At 58.1% G+C, this 16143-nt stretch overlaps 1 protein-coding gene across 29 annotated transcripts in view; it reads right to left on the bottom strand.

Moving 5' to 3' along the window:
- COL13A1 (collagen type XIII alpha 1 chain) overlaps window positions 1-16143 on the bottom strand; it is a 144371-nt gene that overhangs the window by 29576 nt on the left and 98652 nt on the right. For 27 of the 29 annotated variants that reach the window (XM_027596775.2, XM_027596773.2, XM_027596774.2 and 24 more), the window contains 8 exons: window positions 8859-8903; window positions 7913-7945; window positions 7178-7204; window positions 4734-4787; window positions 3841-3927; window positions 2281-2334; window positions 1074-1118; window positions 621-689 (listed from right to left, as the gene is read on the bottom strand). In XM_027596775.2, coding sequence (XP_027452576.1) covers window positions 621-689; window positions 1074-1118; window positions 2281-2334; window positions 3841-3927; window positions 4734-4787; window positions 7178-7204; window positions 7913-7945; window positions 8859-8903 — 414 coding nt within the window. The remainder of the gene's footprint in view (window positions 1-620; window positions 690-1073; window positions 1119-2280; window positions 2335-3840; window positions 3928-4733; window positions 4788-7177; window positions 7205-7912; window positions 7946-8858; window positions 8904-16143) is intronic. The other 2 variants (XM_027596779.2, XM_027596787.2) reach the window with 1 other exon arrangement.

Below are 16143 nucleotides of genomic sequence, written 5' to 3'. Positions count from 1 at the left end.
GAAACCAGGGGGACGATTGTTGGCATGCAGACAGGATCGTACACCCCATAAATGGATCCACAGAGGTACAAAGTTTCCTTTAAAGGATTGGTTCTCCTCCCGGGGGTGGCGTTTGGCCCCTGGGGACATTTGGAGACATACTGTGGCTGTCAACCGGGGGTGGAGTGCCCCTGGCATCTAGTGGATCGGGACCAGGGATGCTGTGAAGCATCCTACGACATACAGGGCTCCCCTTCCCCGACAACTCCCCACAAAATGACCCCACGGATATTGGAGACATGGGGCTCCAGAACCCTGGATGGACCAGCACCCCCCAGGGTGCCAGGATGCTCCAATTATGGTGCTCAGTTCCCCAGAGCCAGGATAGCCCACCGGCCGGGCCAGACCAAGAACCAGGACCCCTGGCGGCCAAGTGAAGGGGGTGTATTTGCCTGGAGGCTGGAGACAGAGGCCAAGGGAGAGAGAGCAAGGGGGACACTCTCCTGGAAGCTCTGCCCAATAGCCTGCCCTCAAGCACACTAATGGGGGCATTGAAGCGCCCCCTCATAGGGCCATGGTGCAGGGCCCAGAGGCCCCTGAGTGCCTCCCGATCGCTAGTCTCTGGGCCACCTCCCACTCACCTGGAGAGCCTCGTTGATGTTTCCGTTGTAGTCCACCATCTCTCCTTTCCCTGGTTCCCCCTTGGTGCCCTGCAAGACAAATGCGGCCTCAAACCCAGGCCGGGGCCAGTAGGGACAGGGGTGCAAGGCTGCCTGCTGTCTAACAGACGGGATCGTGGCCAAGGCGGGCTGTGCCTGGCTGCACGCGGGAGGACCCAGAGCTGTAGGCCGGGGAGTCAGGGGTTTCTGAGAGAGGATGCCTAGAGGTTCTAGAACAGACACAGAAGACTCTTTGTGACAGACTCCAGTCTAGACAGACCTAGAGAAGCCCGAGTCCCGTCATGGCTGCCATGACCGTAGAAAGAGGTCTCTCTCCCTCCCTCCCTCCCGCTCAAGGCCCAGAGTCCAGCCATTCACGCTGTGACCCCAGGGGAGCGAGATGTTGTGCTCTGACTCCGGGGGACATGCACGTACCTTGGGGCCGGCTGGTCCCTGGTCTCCAGCTGCTCCAGGCTCCCCCTGTTGCATGACAAAATTGGAGTGAAAGGGGGACAAGGCTGGATCCGAGAGCACCTGCTGTCCCCAGAGGGGCCATTGTAAGGGGCCCTGGAGGGGCTGGGAGGCTTATCTTCGCTCAGGCCAAGAGGCTGCCGACCTTCCTGTGCAGGGAAGTGCAGGCTCCTTCCCTTCAGGAAGCATCTCCACCTGCCTCGCCTCCTCTGGGCCTCCCAGTGCCTCTGGGCTCCTCTGGCTTCTCGCCGAAAGACCTTCTTCCTGGTCTGGGCTAGTTGTTAGGGACTGCACCTGTGACCCGTGTCTGCCTGGCCGCCTCTCCCCCGCCCCCTACGGCAGCCACCTCTTCGGAGGACCTGGCCCTTTGCTTCTCTTTATTTCCATTTGGCTCACAGAGCAAGAGTCCGTGACCTGAGGGGTCAATAATTGCCATGGAGGGACCACGGGTTCTTTCAGGGGCCTCTCTGCATGTGAGAGCCCCAAACTGCAGGATGGAGAAAGGGAGTTCAGCGGAAGGCAGTAGGAGCGCTCAATCTCCCCACTGGGTGGGGTTGGGGTTTGTTGCTGTTGGAAACATGACAGAGCTATGGGGAATGCATGAAAACAAACCTCAGTCCCAATGGTGCTGGGACAATGTTAACATCAAAGACAAATTTTAAAAAATCAAGACAGAAAGTATATGTAAAGGGACAACATACAATTGTCCCTTTAATATAATTTAATTCCACACGACCTTGCAGCTGATCAGCTCGTAGAATGTCGAGCCACTATCACCTGCTGATGACGTGCCCCTACCCTCCCTCCCCCCAGAGCATTTTTGTCCCTGAGCACCATGAGGGACCGGGCAGCCCCGACCTGACCCTCCCACAGGAAGTAGCTGGGGAGAAGTGGGAGCCCCACCTTCACCAGGGGCGTGGAAGCTAACAGAAGCAGGGGCTCTGGGTCCTCCCCCAGCCCAAGTGTCTGTCCCTGGACCAGCCTTTGCATGACTGCTGCCTCCATGGAAGGCTCTCCCCAGCCAGCAGGAGAGATGGCCACCCGGAGTCACGGCCCCATCAGCTTTGTACCCCAGGGGTCCGGCTGCAGGGACGGCCACCCCACTTGCTCTCCCTGAGCTGGGGCGTGAACTCCCAAGCTGACCTCATCTCAGACCTGCGAGCCTCTGTACCTTGTCTCCTTGCCGTCCTGGGGGGCCGGCCTGGCCATCAACCCCTGCTTCTCCCTGGGGAAGAGGAGAGACACGGGTGTTGTCTTTGGATCTCTGTCTTTGTCTGCACTGGCTTCTACTGACTCACCTCATTCTTCCCATCTGCCTCCCACCCACCCATGGGCCCAGTCTGGGTCTCACCTCCTCCTGGCAGCCTGCCCTGTCTGCCCCTTTCCTCCTCTGAGTTCTGCACCACCTCCTGGCGTCCAGCCGGCAGTGCCAGGCACTCCTCAGCTCTGGGTAACACACAAGCCAGCTCTGTTGCAGCCCCCGGGTGGGGACCGACATGCACCCCCGGCTACCGGGAGGCAGGTCATTTTGGAACCTAAAGCACTTGGGAAGGCACAGCTCAGCAGTCCCGCCTGGGAGACGGAGGGGACCATGAAGCCTCCAGGCCCGAGAGGCCGAGGATGGGAGGCGCAGAGAGAGCCGGGAGGAGGCGCCCCCCCCCCCCCGCCCCGCGCATACTTCCCTCGGTCGGCCCTTTGCCTGGTCCTGAAGGAGGACACGGGCTTGGGAACAGTCTTCTAACTTCCCCCTCTTGTGTCCCAGAATGCAGGGACAGTAGTGACCAGGCTTCCCCAACCCCAACTCAAAACCCAAAACCTGCCAGGGATCCACGCCCCACGGGGTCAGACTCCGACTCTGGGGACGTCCCGGAGCCCTGCGGGCAGGGCCACCGTTGGCAAAGCTGGTGCTCAAGCCAGGGAGGCTCTATTCCCGCCACGGTCAGATGGGCACTTGGGGGGTTCGCCTGAGACCCTTCCCGCCACTTCATCTTGTCTGTCTGTGGGCTTCCTTCTGGCCCCCTCCACGATACCCCTGTGAATCGTGGGTCTGCTTCTCCAGCGGGGTTGTGAGCAAGCTGAGGGCAGGTTCTCTGCAGCCTCGCAGCCCAGGCAGGGCCCCGCCCACAGCAGCAGGTGGGTGGAATGAATGCGTGTATCATCTGAAATCATGTCCTTGCCTTATGAGCTCAGAAAGAGGCCATCCTCACTTCCCCGGGGCTGCTGGAGTAAACCGAGAAGTGCAGGAGGCGTCTGCTTCGGGAAACCCAAGCCTCACCACTGCAGTTTCCACCCAGTGTAAGGAAAGTGAGGGCAGTCCCATTGGCAGCTGACCCCAATTGCTGCTACCCGGCCCCCCGCCCTGCTCCCCCCCGCCGGGGTGCCAGCACTGGGTGGGGCCCAACTGATCACTGATGTCTATTCAGAGCCTGGGCAGGGGGCCCTTCTGGCTGTCCTAAGCCCTGCAGCTGTCCGTCCCTGACTCAGTTACGTCGTAGCTGTTGAATCATTGGGACCATCCATCTGCCCTCGGACTGTTTCTCTTAGATAGTCAAACAGTCACCACTTAAAATCAGGAGCTCAGTCCAAATTGTCTTTCTAGAATCCACTGGAAAAACCACATATCTGGAGCAGGAGAGAAGGCAAGGTGCCCAGGATGGAGTCCGCAAGAATGGGCTGAAGATAAAGGTCACAGGCAGCATCTCCCTCGAGTGCGGATCCCAGGGAAACTCACCTTTGGCCCTGGGGGCCCAGGTAGCCCTGGGGGGCCGGGCTCCCCTCTGCCCCCTCCGATGGAGTTACCAGCATCGCCTTTTTCTCCCTGGGAGCAGAATAGGGGAGAGTGGGGGAGTAACCATCACTGGCCTGCCTAGCTCCGGAGGGAGGTGGCCCATCCCTGTCTTTTCTCCCCTCCCAGTTCCAAGGAGCGGGGGCAGCAGACCACCCCTCGGTCCAGGCTGGGCACAGAGGCTCTCAGAAGCCTGGCCTGGTCTGACTGGCCATGGGATTTGCAGAGACAAGGGACATAGCTATTGCAGCGGAGCAGCTATGGAGCAAAAAAATGAGACCCCTCATGCCTTGGGCCTAGACTCTGTCTCTCAGAGTGTGTCCATGGAACCCTCCTTCTGGGGATGGGGAATATTTGGAAAGGTGAAGAAAAGGGTCTGGTGGCCAAAGGGTGTTAGGGAAGGCAGGGGGAAATGAAGCAGCTCAGGCTTCTGCCCCGCAGGGTGCTCTGAGCCCTGGCAGGTGAAAGTGCCCTGTGACGTTCCAAAGGGGCCTGACTCACACAGCTCTCCCCACACTTATTTGACCTCAAGTCTTCTTTTCTTTTTTTTGATGGAATGTCATGGAGCTCATGTCCTAGGGAGCACATTTTCAGAGCTGACACAGACATCTGACAAGGTCACAGCTACTGGTCTTTGAATATGGGCATTTTTTGCCAATCAGGGCCTCCCACGTGGTACCCCACGCACGAATCTAGCTGTGTTCCAGCTTCTTTCCCCCAGTCTGGGAGGGACACCTCCGATACTGGGGCCCCTGAATGGTCAGGGTCGGGAACGTGGGTGCGGATGAACCCCAAGGCCTTTACATAGAACCCACCATTTTGAGCTTGCTAATACCCACCTTCTGCCCCATGAGGCCGAATAGCCCAGGGGAGCCTACAGCCCCCTTTTCGCCCTGTGGAGGAAATACAGACAGTGCAGGGTTAGGAACGGTTTCTCTAGGATGCCTGGGAAGGCACCAGCCCCACCAGCATAAGGCCTTGGCTTTCTCTCCGCTGCCTCCCTGCCGCTTTGTGGGCCATCTCCCACCAGACCCCCACCTGCACCTGACTCCTTCCCTGGGCCACTTCACACTGGTGAGGGCCTGGATCATTGTTCTCCTTCTCCTGTATGGGCTGGGCCCTCATCATTCATGAAGCGAGAGGCGCTAAGAGCATTTAGCTCCTTTTGCTGGGTCTCCTGGGGAGAGGCGAGCAGTGTAGAAGGCCAGTAGTCGGGAAAGCTCTTCATTTTAACTGCTCTGCTCTTTTCATTTTTTAAATGTCTAGCATTTAGAGGCCCCCAGTCTCGGCCGACCTCCTCCCTGCCTCCGAGGAAGACAAACACCATCTCACTAGACTTCTCCTTTGGAGGACTATTTTGAGAAGTTTGCTTCCTGTGATGGGTTGGCTTGCGTCCTCCCAAAATTCCTATGTTGAAGTTCTAACTCCCTGTAGCTCCGAATGTGACCTTCGTGGGAAATAGGGTCATTATAGATGTAACTAGTGAAGTTATGAGTAGGGTGGGCCCCTAATCCAATACGATTGGTGTCCTCATAAAGGGGACATTTGGACAGGGGGACATGCACACTGGGAGAACACCATGTCAAGATGAAGGCAGAGATTGGGGTGATGCTTCTACAAGCCAAGGAACACCAAAGGCTGCCAGCAAACCGCTGAAATGAGGAGAGAGGCAGGGGACAGATTCTCCCTCACAGCCTGCAGAAGGAACCAGCCCTGCCGACACCTGATCTCAGACTTCTGGCTTCCAGAACCGTGGGACAATAAGCTTCTGTGGTTGAGCCACATGGCCCGTGGTCCTTTGTTCAGGCAGCCCTTGCAAGCTAATACTCTGCCCTAAGCATCTTCTTCCTCCATGAAGAATTTTCTCCCCCATGTCGTGCATCACAGAGCCCTGCTCTCACTGCACAGATAAAGAGGCTCCATGGCTGTGAACGACCCCTCCCGGCCTCAAGTTGCAGAGGCAGGCCCGCTCCCCAGCCCTCCCGAAGCTCCGTCTTCTACACCATGAAGACGGCACTTGGCCCTCCCAGAGTGGCCCGTATCGGGAGAGCACCCCAAGAGTACCCCACCAGGTCAGCACCCGAGAGCCCCCTCCACAGCTTGATGGCTGCTGGTTCTTGTAGCTAATTATAGAAATGGAGGGCCCTGGGGTCATAATTTGCCAGGTGTCTCAGTGAATTTTCCAGCTAGAGCCATGGAGGATGCCACACCAAGTCTTTAGGTGTCATCCGCTTGCCACCTGCCCTGGGGTAGAAGGTGAATGACAAAACAGCCTGGGCTGTGCTGAGCTGGGGCATGCCCTGAAACAGGCCGAGTCTAAAGGGGAAGGATGCAGGTGCTGCCCTACGGAGGCCGGCCGTGCAGGCCGTGGGGATGGGGGGAGGGGAGGCCTTCCTTCTGCTGGTCTTTCCTCCTGGGAACCAATGCTTTCGAGGGGGGCGGGTGTGCTCCCGAGTGCAGGATCTCTGAAGCTTTGCCAGGCCACCGCGGCACTCCCCTCTTCCTGGGGACACATGCACCCCGAACACACTGCAGGCAGCACACGGGCCATGGGAGTGGGGCAGGGAGTGGAGGACCAGCAGAGGCCAGTCTGAAGGGGACACACACTCAGAGACACAATATCCTACCCTCTGCCCCCTCTTTCCCGGCAAACCTGGGGGCCCTGGCTTCCCTGCTGCTCCTGGGTCTCCCTTTGGGGTAAGAAGAGAAAGTCACTGATAAGAGGATTGGGGGGGTGGTGAGGGGTACCGTGGACAGTGATCGTAAACCAGCGTTTCAAGAATACTAGTCCCATAAGATGCTCCTCTTAAGAAAAGGATGCTCTAGTCAAAAAGTTTGAAAATGCTGCACCAGAATTACAGTTTTAGAGCTTCCCAATATACATGTAGCATCTTAAAGGCCTGCAGTAAACAAACAAACAAACAAACAAACAAACCCCTGTGAAATATTTTTAACTCTGTACTTCCCAAACATATTTGGCATGGAAACTTTTTTCATGTTACATCCCTTATAGAACGAGACAAGAGAGACAGAGAGCCCTGCAGGCATAGGGAACAAGAGTTAACTGCCTGCTGGAGCTGGTGTGCAGGCAAACTGACCGAGCTCCAGGCCAGGATCCAGGGAGGGGGATTCCCTCCTGGGTGGACCCTCCTCTGCTCAGTCGGGCCCCCGGCTCCAGGCCAGCCTCAGGGGGTGCCGAGAGCATAGCAGTAGCTGCCCCCCCCCCCCCCCCGCCAATGCTTGATGCTCCGTGTAGCCCATAACATTCCCTCTGTATCAGTACCTTGGCTCCTGGGGTCCCTGGCTCACCCTGTTTGGAAAAAAAAAAAAAAAAGAAGACTCCGGTAAAGAGATGAAGGAGAGAGAGTGAGAGCTAGTGCACGAATAAATGAGCAAAGGTCCTCATGGGGTGCGTGAAGCATCTGGCCAGCCCAGGGCTTCCCTCTGCCTAGACTTCAGGTCCCAGGCCAAAGGAGGCCTCCTGAACTCTTCCCGATTGTTCCCCTAGGTGAGGGATGTGGCAAGTGTGAGCTCGGGGGGAGAGGAAGGAACGGCCATTTGCTTTGGACATGGTGCCCCCGGTCTGTGGACCTGCCGGGAGATCCACATCTGTGCTTCTGGGTGTCCCCATGCATCTGTCTGCCAACCAAATGTGGTTAGTGTGCGATTCAGGGGAAGGACTCCTGCTCTCCTCTCGGGAGCTTTGCGAGCACGCAGCTGTTGGGATTCTCAGGTATAAAGGAAAGCACTGGGTCCCCTTGGCCCCTGGCATGGTGCTGCTCTAGCTGAGGCTGGCAAATCTTAGCTACTTACTATGCAAGGCTTAGTTAAAACGTCTCTAGTTCGAGTTGTGCATAATGGCATACACGTTGCCTTAAGAGAAATGTTTCTGAATCCTGTCTGCCTCCTCCTTGGCCCAGGGGCCACCCCACAGAGTCCCTGAAGCCCCAACTCCGTCTTCCTCTCTCCTTCCCTCCCAATCTGCCCCTCATGTGCGCAGTGCTAACGTGCCACTGACCTTCATCCCAACCACAGCAATTCCAGGAGCTCCCTGGCGGAGAGAAGAAAAAGGCATGGCGACCTGGGGCGAGCATGGAGGGAGTGGCCAGTTCCCAGCCTCCCCTTGGGGGGAATGCGAAGGCAGACTGTTTGCTTCTGCCTGCTGACCGGACCCACGGCAAGGGTGGGTGGTTGCGTCTGGCACAGGGAGCGTGGGTCCCCAGGAAGGCAGAGGCTCTGAGCAGCACAGTTGAGTCCCCCCAGGCTTCCCACCACCTGCTCGGCTCCCAGGCCCTCCTGGCAGGGAGCCCAGGAGTGTCCAGATGGGGGTGTCTCTGGGGTGCAATGTGGGATAGGAAAGGGGGAGGAGGCACTGGGAAGGGAAGGGGGTAGAAGGAGCACTGCGTGGAAGGGAAGACGGGAGATGGCTGATTTCACCCCTGAGTGGGCAGGTGGGATTCTTCTCACAAAGAACTCTCTGGATCTGTGCCTTCATGGACTGGGGGCAGCTGGGAGTGAACCCCATTTCCACATCAGCCCAAGACCAGCCACTTTGCGGTAAATAGGCTGCCAGATGCAGCACTTAGTCAATTGTAAGTGGAGGGCATATTTAGGGAGTCCTTACTCCCCACATGGGATGGCAACCAGAGCTGGGCTTTCCCAAGAAGCGTTTTTATGGCCCAGAGATGCCCGGGAGGAGGCCTGGGCCATGTCAGGAGGGTGCTGGGGAGTGCTGGCTCGTGGGCCAAACAGAAGCGCCCAGCCCGGAAGAGCAGGCTGACACCGCAGGGGGAGAGGGTAGGGGGGAAATGTGTACCCCGTCTTCAGGTCTCCACAGCGGATATGGGAAGGAGAAGGAACTGGGCCTCCCAGGTGTCCCAGAACTTGGGAGAAAGGGCCGGAGCTCAGGCAGGGGCTGCAGGTGGGGGGGGGGTGCTACCGGAGACAGGGGGAAGGGCAGGTACCTTTGCTCCATGTTTGCCCGGCATCCCTGGCATGCCCCGTTCTCCCTGAAGGAAGAAATAAAAGAAACACTGAGAAGAGGCCCAGACTCGCCCGAGGCCTCGGCCCTTGGAGCACGGCCTGCAGGGATGTCCACGAGATACTCCTGCTGGCTGGTCTGGAAGCTTGGGACGCCTGTCCAGCTCACGATGACCTCCGAGGACCTGGCAGCCACCGCAGGCCGTTCCTCTTAGCTACGTGAACTCACAGAAGGCCCCCCGAGAGAGAGAGGCTCACCAGCAGAGTCCGAGTCCCGAGGGGCTGCAAGAGGGCCTGTGCAGGACCTACCGCCAGCCAGGGGCCCAGCTGGGTCAGAGCTCGGTGCACTTGGCCACTCACCCACGCATCCCTCCCTCTCATCGCCACCTAGCACTTCCGGCTCCGTTCTCACTCCAGAAGCTTCGCTCTCGTGGTACCTGCTGGCTGAGCCACACGGTCTCCTGCCTCTCCTCTTCATCTGGGACTCCCCTTCCTCCCAGCTTCCTTGGGTCTAACCCTTCCCAAGGGCACGGGGGTCTTGGTCCTGCACGGCGCAGGGCCAGCCTGTGGTTTGGGGGGTGAGGGTGGAGGCAGGGTGCTGCCTGGAACCCATCCATGGGCACCAGGAGAACTGTAGCTTCGGGACACTGTGGGGTTTGCTCTACGAGCTCAGCAGTGGCCCGTCTTTCTCCTCAACCTCTTTTGCCTCCCCGTGAAAACGCCAAACCACTGGGGCGGGGCTGTGAGCTCAGGACAGGAAGGAGATGGCGCTGGAGATGACAGCCAGTGACAAATGGAGGTCAAGAGTAGATGAGTCGAGACTGACCTACTGTGTCAGAGAAGGGGCTGGTGCTCAGGAGAGGAAGGAGGGCAGCTCCGGCCTCGGCGAGTTGAGCCCCAAATGAAGCCCCAGCCCGGGCTCGGAATGCCAGCAGCGACAGGGGACAGTCAGCGCTCGGCTGTGGCTCCCTGTGTCTGAAGACAGCTGCAGGCTGGGGATGGCACCACAGGGTCCGGACACACTGTGTCCCGGCCCAGCCTCCCCACTCGGGTCCCAAGAGCTGTGGCCTTCAGGCCAGGCCCCAGTTCCCGTAGGCTTCCGGGCAGAGGGGGACACTGGTCCCACCTGGCCTCCATCTTTTCCGTTGCCTTCATCCCTTCTCTTCTGCCGTGTTCTGGGAAGTCCTACCCACCCTTCTGCTGGCCAAAGCTAGAACTTCTTCCACCCTCTCTGCTCCCTGACTGGGCCTCGGCGCTGGCGTCCGGGGAAGCTCCCCGGGACACAGGCTGGACAGTGACACTCCCTTACTGCAAAGTAGACACTGCCCGGCATTGACCGCAGAAACGGGGCCAGGCATTCCGTCCTCGGCTTCCTTCCCAGCCTCATCACCTGACATCCTGACACCTACTGCCTGTTTCCCTGAAAACACCACCCATTTTCAGGATTCCATGTCTTTTTTTTTTTTTTTTTTTTTTTTTTTGAGAGAGAGGGAGAAGGAGAGGGAGAATCTCAACCAGGCTCCACGCCCAGCTCTGGGCGTGGAGCCTGATGTGGGACTCGATCTCATGACCCTAAGAGCGTGACCTGAGCTGAAATCAAGAGTCAGATGCTTAACCAACTGAGCCACCCAGGCGCCCCAGATTCTATGCCTCTCTGATGTTCCCTCGACACCCTGTTCATTTTTAGGGGCCTTGGTCAAATACCATCTCCTCTGTGAAGCCTTTTGCTATGCCCATACCCAATGCTGGTTCCTGGGTGCAGCGGGGACCACTCAGCATTTGTAATCAGCAGGCATGAATTAATGTCTGCCTGGGATGGTTCACCTCCATCCTCCTTGGACTCAGTCTCCGAATTCTGCAAAAGGCCCAGAATCTTTAGCTCCAAACACAGGAGCCCTTCCTCACCCTGACCCCTGACCCCTGACCCCTGAGCGACAGGCAAGGTTAGTGGATCCGTACTCAGGAGGTGAACACAGCAGATGAGTCATTGCCCCAGGCCCCAAATTCTGGGAAATCCCTCTTACAGGCCATTTACTGTGTCTTCCATGGGCCTGGCACAAGGTTAAAGGCTTTCCATCTTTCCTCTATTCAACCTCCAAGACTCCTCTCCGATGTGGCACTGGATTTTATTCCCAGTTCACAGGGGAACAAATGGGCTCTGAGAAGTCAGGTATGATCGCCAAGGTCATGCGGAGTAGGGATTTGAACACAGGTCTTTGCCGAAGTCCTGGTACCCATTTCTCTAAGCCAACCCCAAGCATCGATGGGCTGCTTCTAAAGCCCCTCTCAGCTGGAGGGCCCTCAGGTCCCTGCCTCGGAAGGGTGCAGGGGTCAGCGCAGGAGGGCAGCTCCTAGGGCTGGGGGGCTGGGTCTTTAACCCCACGCTGGGCGGGAGGACGGAGCTGGGCAGGGCCCTGCCCGCCAGCACAGGCCTGCTCTGTGGCCAGCAGAGGGCGCCACAGGACCTTGTCAGAAGTCTGGTGACTGTGGCCACGAGGGTGTCAGAGGCCCCTCCTCAGAGGAGTCCCAGCCGAGGGCCCCTGTCACTGTCTCCTTCCGTGGACCCAGGATCTCCTGCTAACATTCCAACTGGTCCAACCAGGTTGACTTAGCCCCGAAGACACCCTGAAGACAGAGTCCCCAGCAGTGGGGGGTCCAGGTAGGAAATCAGTTTGGCCCTTCCACTTCTCCTGTCTTTCCCTCGCCTTCCCTCAATGGCCCTGGCTGCCTCTTCTCATCTCCATCTGGGGCAACTGGCTGGGAGTCAGGAAAGGCTGTGTGACCCTAGGTAAGCCTCTTTCCCTCTCTGGGTCCAGGCTCCTCCTCTGCAAAGTGAGTCAGACTAGAGTCCACTGGCCTGCTACTGCTCTGGCCCTTTCTCCAGCCACCGCCAGCCCTGTCTACCTGAGGCCTTTAGCCAGGAGAGAGGTCGGAGCTGGGGAGGGGACGCTGGGTCTGTCGGCAGCTGCAAAGCAAGGCTGTGGAGGTGGGAGTTTAGCTGTGGGGAAAATGCTGGTCTAGGACGGGTCTCAGGGGGTCTCTGCTTTCCCTCCCTCCTACCTAGAGGGACAGCTGCAGAAGCTTCAGCAAGGGGGGTGGGGTGGGGGTCTGCTCGAGCCCCATCTCTGGGCTTCTGTCTCCAATCTCAGCAGGAGCAGTGCAGAGCGAACCCCGGGGAGTGAGGGTTTCCCGCTAATTGGGGTTGTCCTCAGCCCGTGCCGGCTTGTATGTAAAGACAAAACCACCGTCTCCAGGGAATTCCGGGCCCCTTGGAGCCTCCTAAGGAGGCAGCCCTCCTCGTTAGCGTGGCTGACCTTCGCCCCTTCCCTCCCCTCTGGGTCAAGTCGCTTAATTCTACAGATGACCCAGGCTCTCTTGATCCCATTTCAGGCCTCCCTCACTCCATCCCTCTGTCGGGCAGGAAGCAGGGGTGCCCCCGGCTGACCCCACCCTGCAGGCTCATTCCCCTCTCATCAGGCGGGGCTTACCCCAGCCTCACCTCTGCCCTGGGGACCGGCCCAGTCTGACACCAGGAAGCACTGATTCTTGGATCTGTGAGGTGAGACAGGGCTGAGTCATTGTCAAGGGCTTCGGGGTGGCTGTGGACAAGGGCACCTGTCTGCAGGGAGTGAGAAGGGGGTTTCTTGCAGCTATTGCTAAAAGGGGGACCATGACTTCTGTTTACATAATTTTCCCCCTCAGTGTGTCTTTATGAGGGTCCTTCTGCCCATTTCTCTTCTTAAAAGCGTTCCTGTTTAAAAGGTTTAGGTTCGGAATTGTGCTGATTCACTAACTCAAGTGTCTTCATCTTAAGTACAGAGGGAATTCTCATAGTCTGTTCAAGTCTAGGGTCCCCAATTTATCCCCTCTCTCTTTGCCTCCCCTTACCCTCCCAGTAGGACACCAGGAGCTCCCCCAGTGGGCTCCTAGCAACCCCACCTGGGCCACTCTGTAGCTGGGGAGGTGGGCCCTCTGTGCATCGCCCAGGGGCACAGAGCATGGATGGCAGAGGCTGTAGGGGAACCAGGCCAGAGACCCCCAGGCCAGGACATCCCACCACCAAGGAGCCTGGCTCTTTAACCTCTTGGTTAACCCAAGAACGCCTGATTGCTGGCCAGGAAGGGGTAGGTTCCAGTCACTGTGGCTAAGAAAGCTCTGGGTGAGCACAGGTGGGTAGAGAGGGGGCTGCCTCGAATGACCTTGAAGGCCGGTCCCAGCCCTGCCTTTTATGATGCCACTAACTCTCCAGCCGGGCCTGGCACAGAGCGCCTTGCAGCATCAGTAGGTTTTCTATTCTGGTCCCGGCTTCCAGGTGGAGGGACCCCTCGATTACCGAGACGGGATGAAAGGCAGCTCCTTGGAGCACAAAATGGCCATGCTCCTGTCCTGTGGGAGTGGCCTCTTAATTGGTGATTTACTGTTTGTTGGATTAAGCAGGGCAGAGATTTGGCAAGAAGACACAGTCTGGAGGGGGGTGGGGGGCTTCAGGGTCAGCTCCCCAACTAAGCAGAGGTCAGGCCAGAGGAGTATGGGAGATGAATGGATCTCCCTGGGATGGAGCTCCCATGCAGCCCAGCGCCGTGGGGAGGGCCCCGGGTGAAGCAGCACCACACACAGACTCTTTGTTCTCTGCAGGGAGGAGGAAGGCCTGTCTGAGAGCTGTGCAGGGCTGGGGTGGGGGGGTGGGGGCAGAGGCCAGCACGTGGCTCAGGCCTCGGGCCTGGACCAGGTCCCTTTCCTGGGCTGGGAAAGCCGGGCGAGGCAGGCTAATGTCTCTTTCTGCCCTAAGGGCAGAGGGTTCCTAGGCCTCCCTTCCAGGAAAAGGCAGCTCATTTCCTTCTTCGCTGCCCTAGCCAGCGCCAGACAGGAGAGGACTGGAACCGGGGAGATGTCAGCTCCTCTGGTAATTAGGACCGGCAGGAAGTAATCTGGGGAATTACCGGGGTCAGGCGCCCCATCGAAGGCCGGGGCTTTGGAAGGGCGGCTGGTTTGTAATCTCGATTTGAGATCGGTTGATTTTGTAGTTAGCTCCAAAAAGAAAAGTCAGCTCTAATTAATCTGTGGGCTTTGGAGTGTGGGAGAAACAGGGCCCAGAGAGCACAAGCTGGGGGCTGGAGGCTGGCGGGGTGAGACTCTCAGCCCCCACTAAGGCCTCAGATCTGAGGCTCATGTCTCAGATCCCTGCTCTGCTTTATTTTAAATGGTCTGGATGTGCCCGGTAGGATTTCACGGCTTTGAAAGGGTGCTGTCCCCACCCCAGAAGGCTCCTGCATCTACCATATCCATTCGCATGGGGCGCTCCACTGTGCATGAATGCTGCGGGAGGCCTGGGGTTCCTCAGGCCCTCCGAGAGCCAGAGGGGTACAGGGGGCCTTAGGAAGAGTGCACAAGTTGCCTTTTCCTGCCTGTAGTGGAAGTCCCGGGGCCATGCTAAGTCCTTGGGGGAATCATTTGGGGGGGATCAGTGCCCATGGACAAACACTCCACTTCCTGGGCTCTTTGACTGAAATGCATCAACCCCAAGGTTGGCTCGCAGAGAACCCTAGGAAGCTCAGAGAAAGGCCCGAATCCAGCCCCAGCCTTTTCCCTCAGGAAGGAGATCAGCCCAGTTCCCACCTTCTTTCCTTCTAGGGGAGGAGGGCCTACGGGAAATGGGAAAACACGGCATCTGCCCCCTCTCCCGGCTCATAAGGCCCAGGTAGTACAGTCATTCAGGGCAAGGATTTGGGATGAGAAAGAACTGTTTTTACTACTTCCTGGCTGTGGACCTTCCGGGACTCACCTCTGTGGGCCTCAGTTTGCTCATCTGTAAATTAGGGCTAAGAATAAAGCTTTCCTCTGAGTGTTGTTCTAAGGCTTCAGTAATATGATACGGGCACAGTGGCACGTCCACAGCTGGCCCGTTGAAAAGGCCAGTGAGGCAGCTGTGATAATGTTAGCTGTCATTCTGCAGACATGTGTCCACCCACGTGGCCCCCTGCTCTGACTGGCAGAGCAGAATGATCGTGCCCTTTTGCAGAACTGAAGAGGGGCGAGAAGGACCGGCATGGCCATACGGTGGGGGGCCAACCTGGGCTGGGTGGGTGAGCTTCTGCCCCTCCCGCCCTCACCCCAGTGCCCTAGACATCTGACCTTTAGGGCCTGTCTGATCTTTGCCCCTGGGGGCCCCACAGCCTCCAGGAGGAATAACCACCCTTAGAAGCTGCTCTGGCACATCCTGCCCCGCCGCAGGAAGGGGCTGTGTGCTTCAGGCACGGTCCTACCCCCAAGACTGCCCGCGCATCAATGCGACCCCTGCTGCCGAGTCAGCCGGACCAGCTCCGACACACTTACAGATAAACTCTCACCAGGTTTTGTGATCCACATACAGTCTGACCATACCCACCAATCCCCTTGAAAGAGAGCCAAGGTTGTAATGTTTTAAACACACCTGGCATCTTACAACATATTTAAAGGAGATCGGTGGTCATAAATGTGGATCAAATTGGTGCCACATGGGTGCGCAACCCTGCTCTCCGTGTCTAGGCAGAAGGGCTGGTCCCAAGCAGGGCTGGGGGCAGCGCAGGGCCTGCTGGCCACACTGGGCTTTGATCCGAAGGAGCTAGAGAGGAAGCCTGCCTTGCTAGCCTGGCTGGCCTTTGAGAGGATGCCAGGCTGGGTCCAGCTGCCTGGGGCGGGGGTGGGGGGAGGGCGGCAGAGGTGATGATGGACGGAACTAATCATTAGCAAACTCTGCAGGCCAAGAAACATCTTTGCTAAGAGTTAAATTCCCCCCTTGCTGAAAGAAAGACCTTCCTGTATGTGTATCAAGTCTCCGGGACAGGGCAATGGAAGCAGATGAGGAGGGTCTGTCGGTTACCCCATGGGTTCCCCTTACATCCCAAACACAGGGGCAGTTCCGCTGCCTCTGTCCCAGCTGGGTGTTCCCACCACCAGCACTCGCTCCTTCCTCCTTGGGTGGTGGGGTGGGGACAAACTCATCTTCCCAGCAGCCAGCTGTCTCCCCCCACCCCATTCCAAGCCGAGAGAGGAGGAGAGAGAAAAAGAAGAAGCTCGGGAGATAAGCCTCCACATCCCAGAGAGGGCACAGGGAGCCTAGGCTGAGACCCTCTGCGGAGGCACTCACTTCTGTTGCCTGGACAAGAACGCTGGCCTGGGGGCTCGGGCGCGTGAGACCTGGCTTCCAGTTCCAGCATGATCCTTCACCAGCTGTACAACCCTGGGCAAAGCAGTAACTTCTCTGAACTTCTCATCTGTACCAGGGGGATA

This window comes from Zalophus californianus, chromosome 15 (assembly GCF_009762305.2).
Source record: "Zalophus californianus isolate mZalCal1 chromosome 15, mZalCal1.pri.v2, whole genome shotgun sequence".
Lineage (NCBI taxonomy): Eukaryota > Metazoa > Chordata > Mammalia > Carnivora > Otariidae > Zalophus > Zalophus californianus.
Note: the sequence above shows the minus strand (reverse complement) of the source record. Positions and strands in the feature narration are given on the sequence as shown.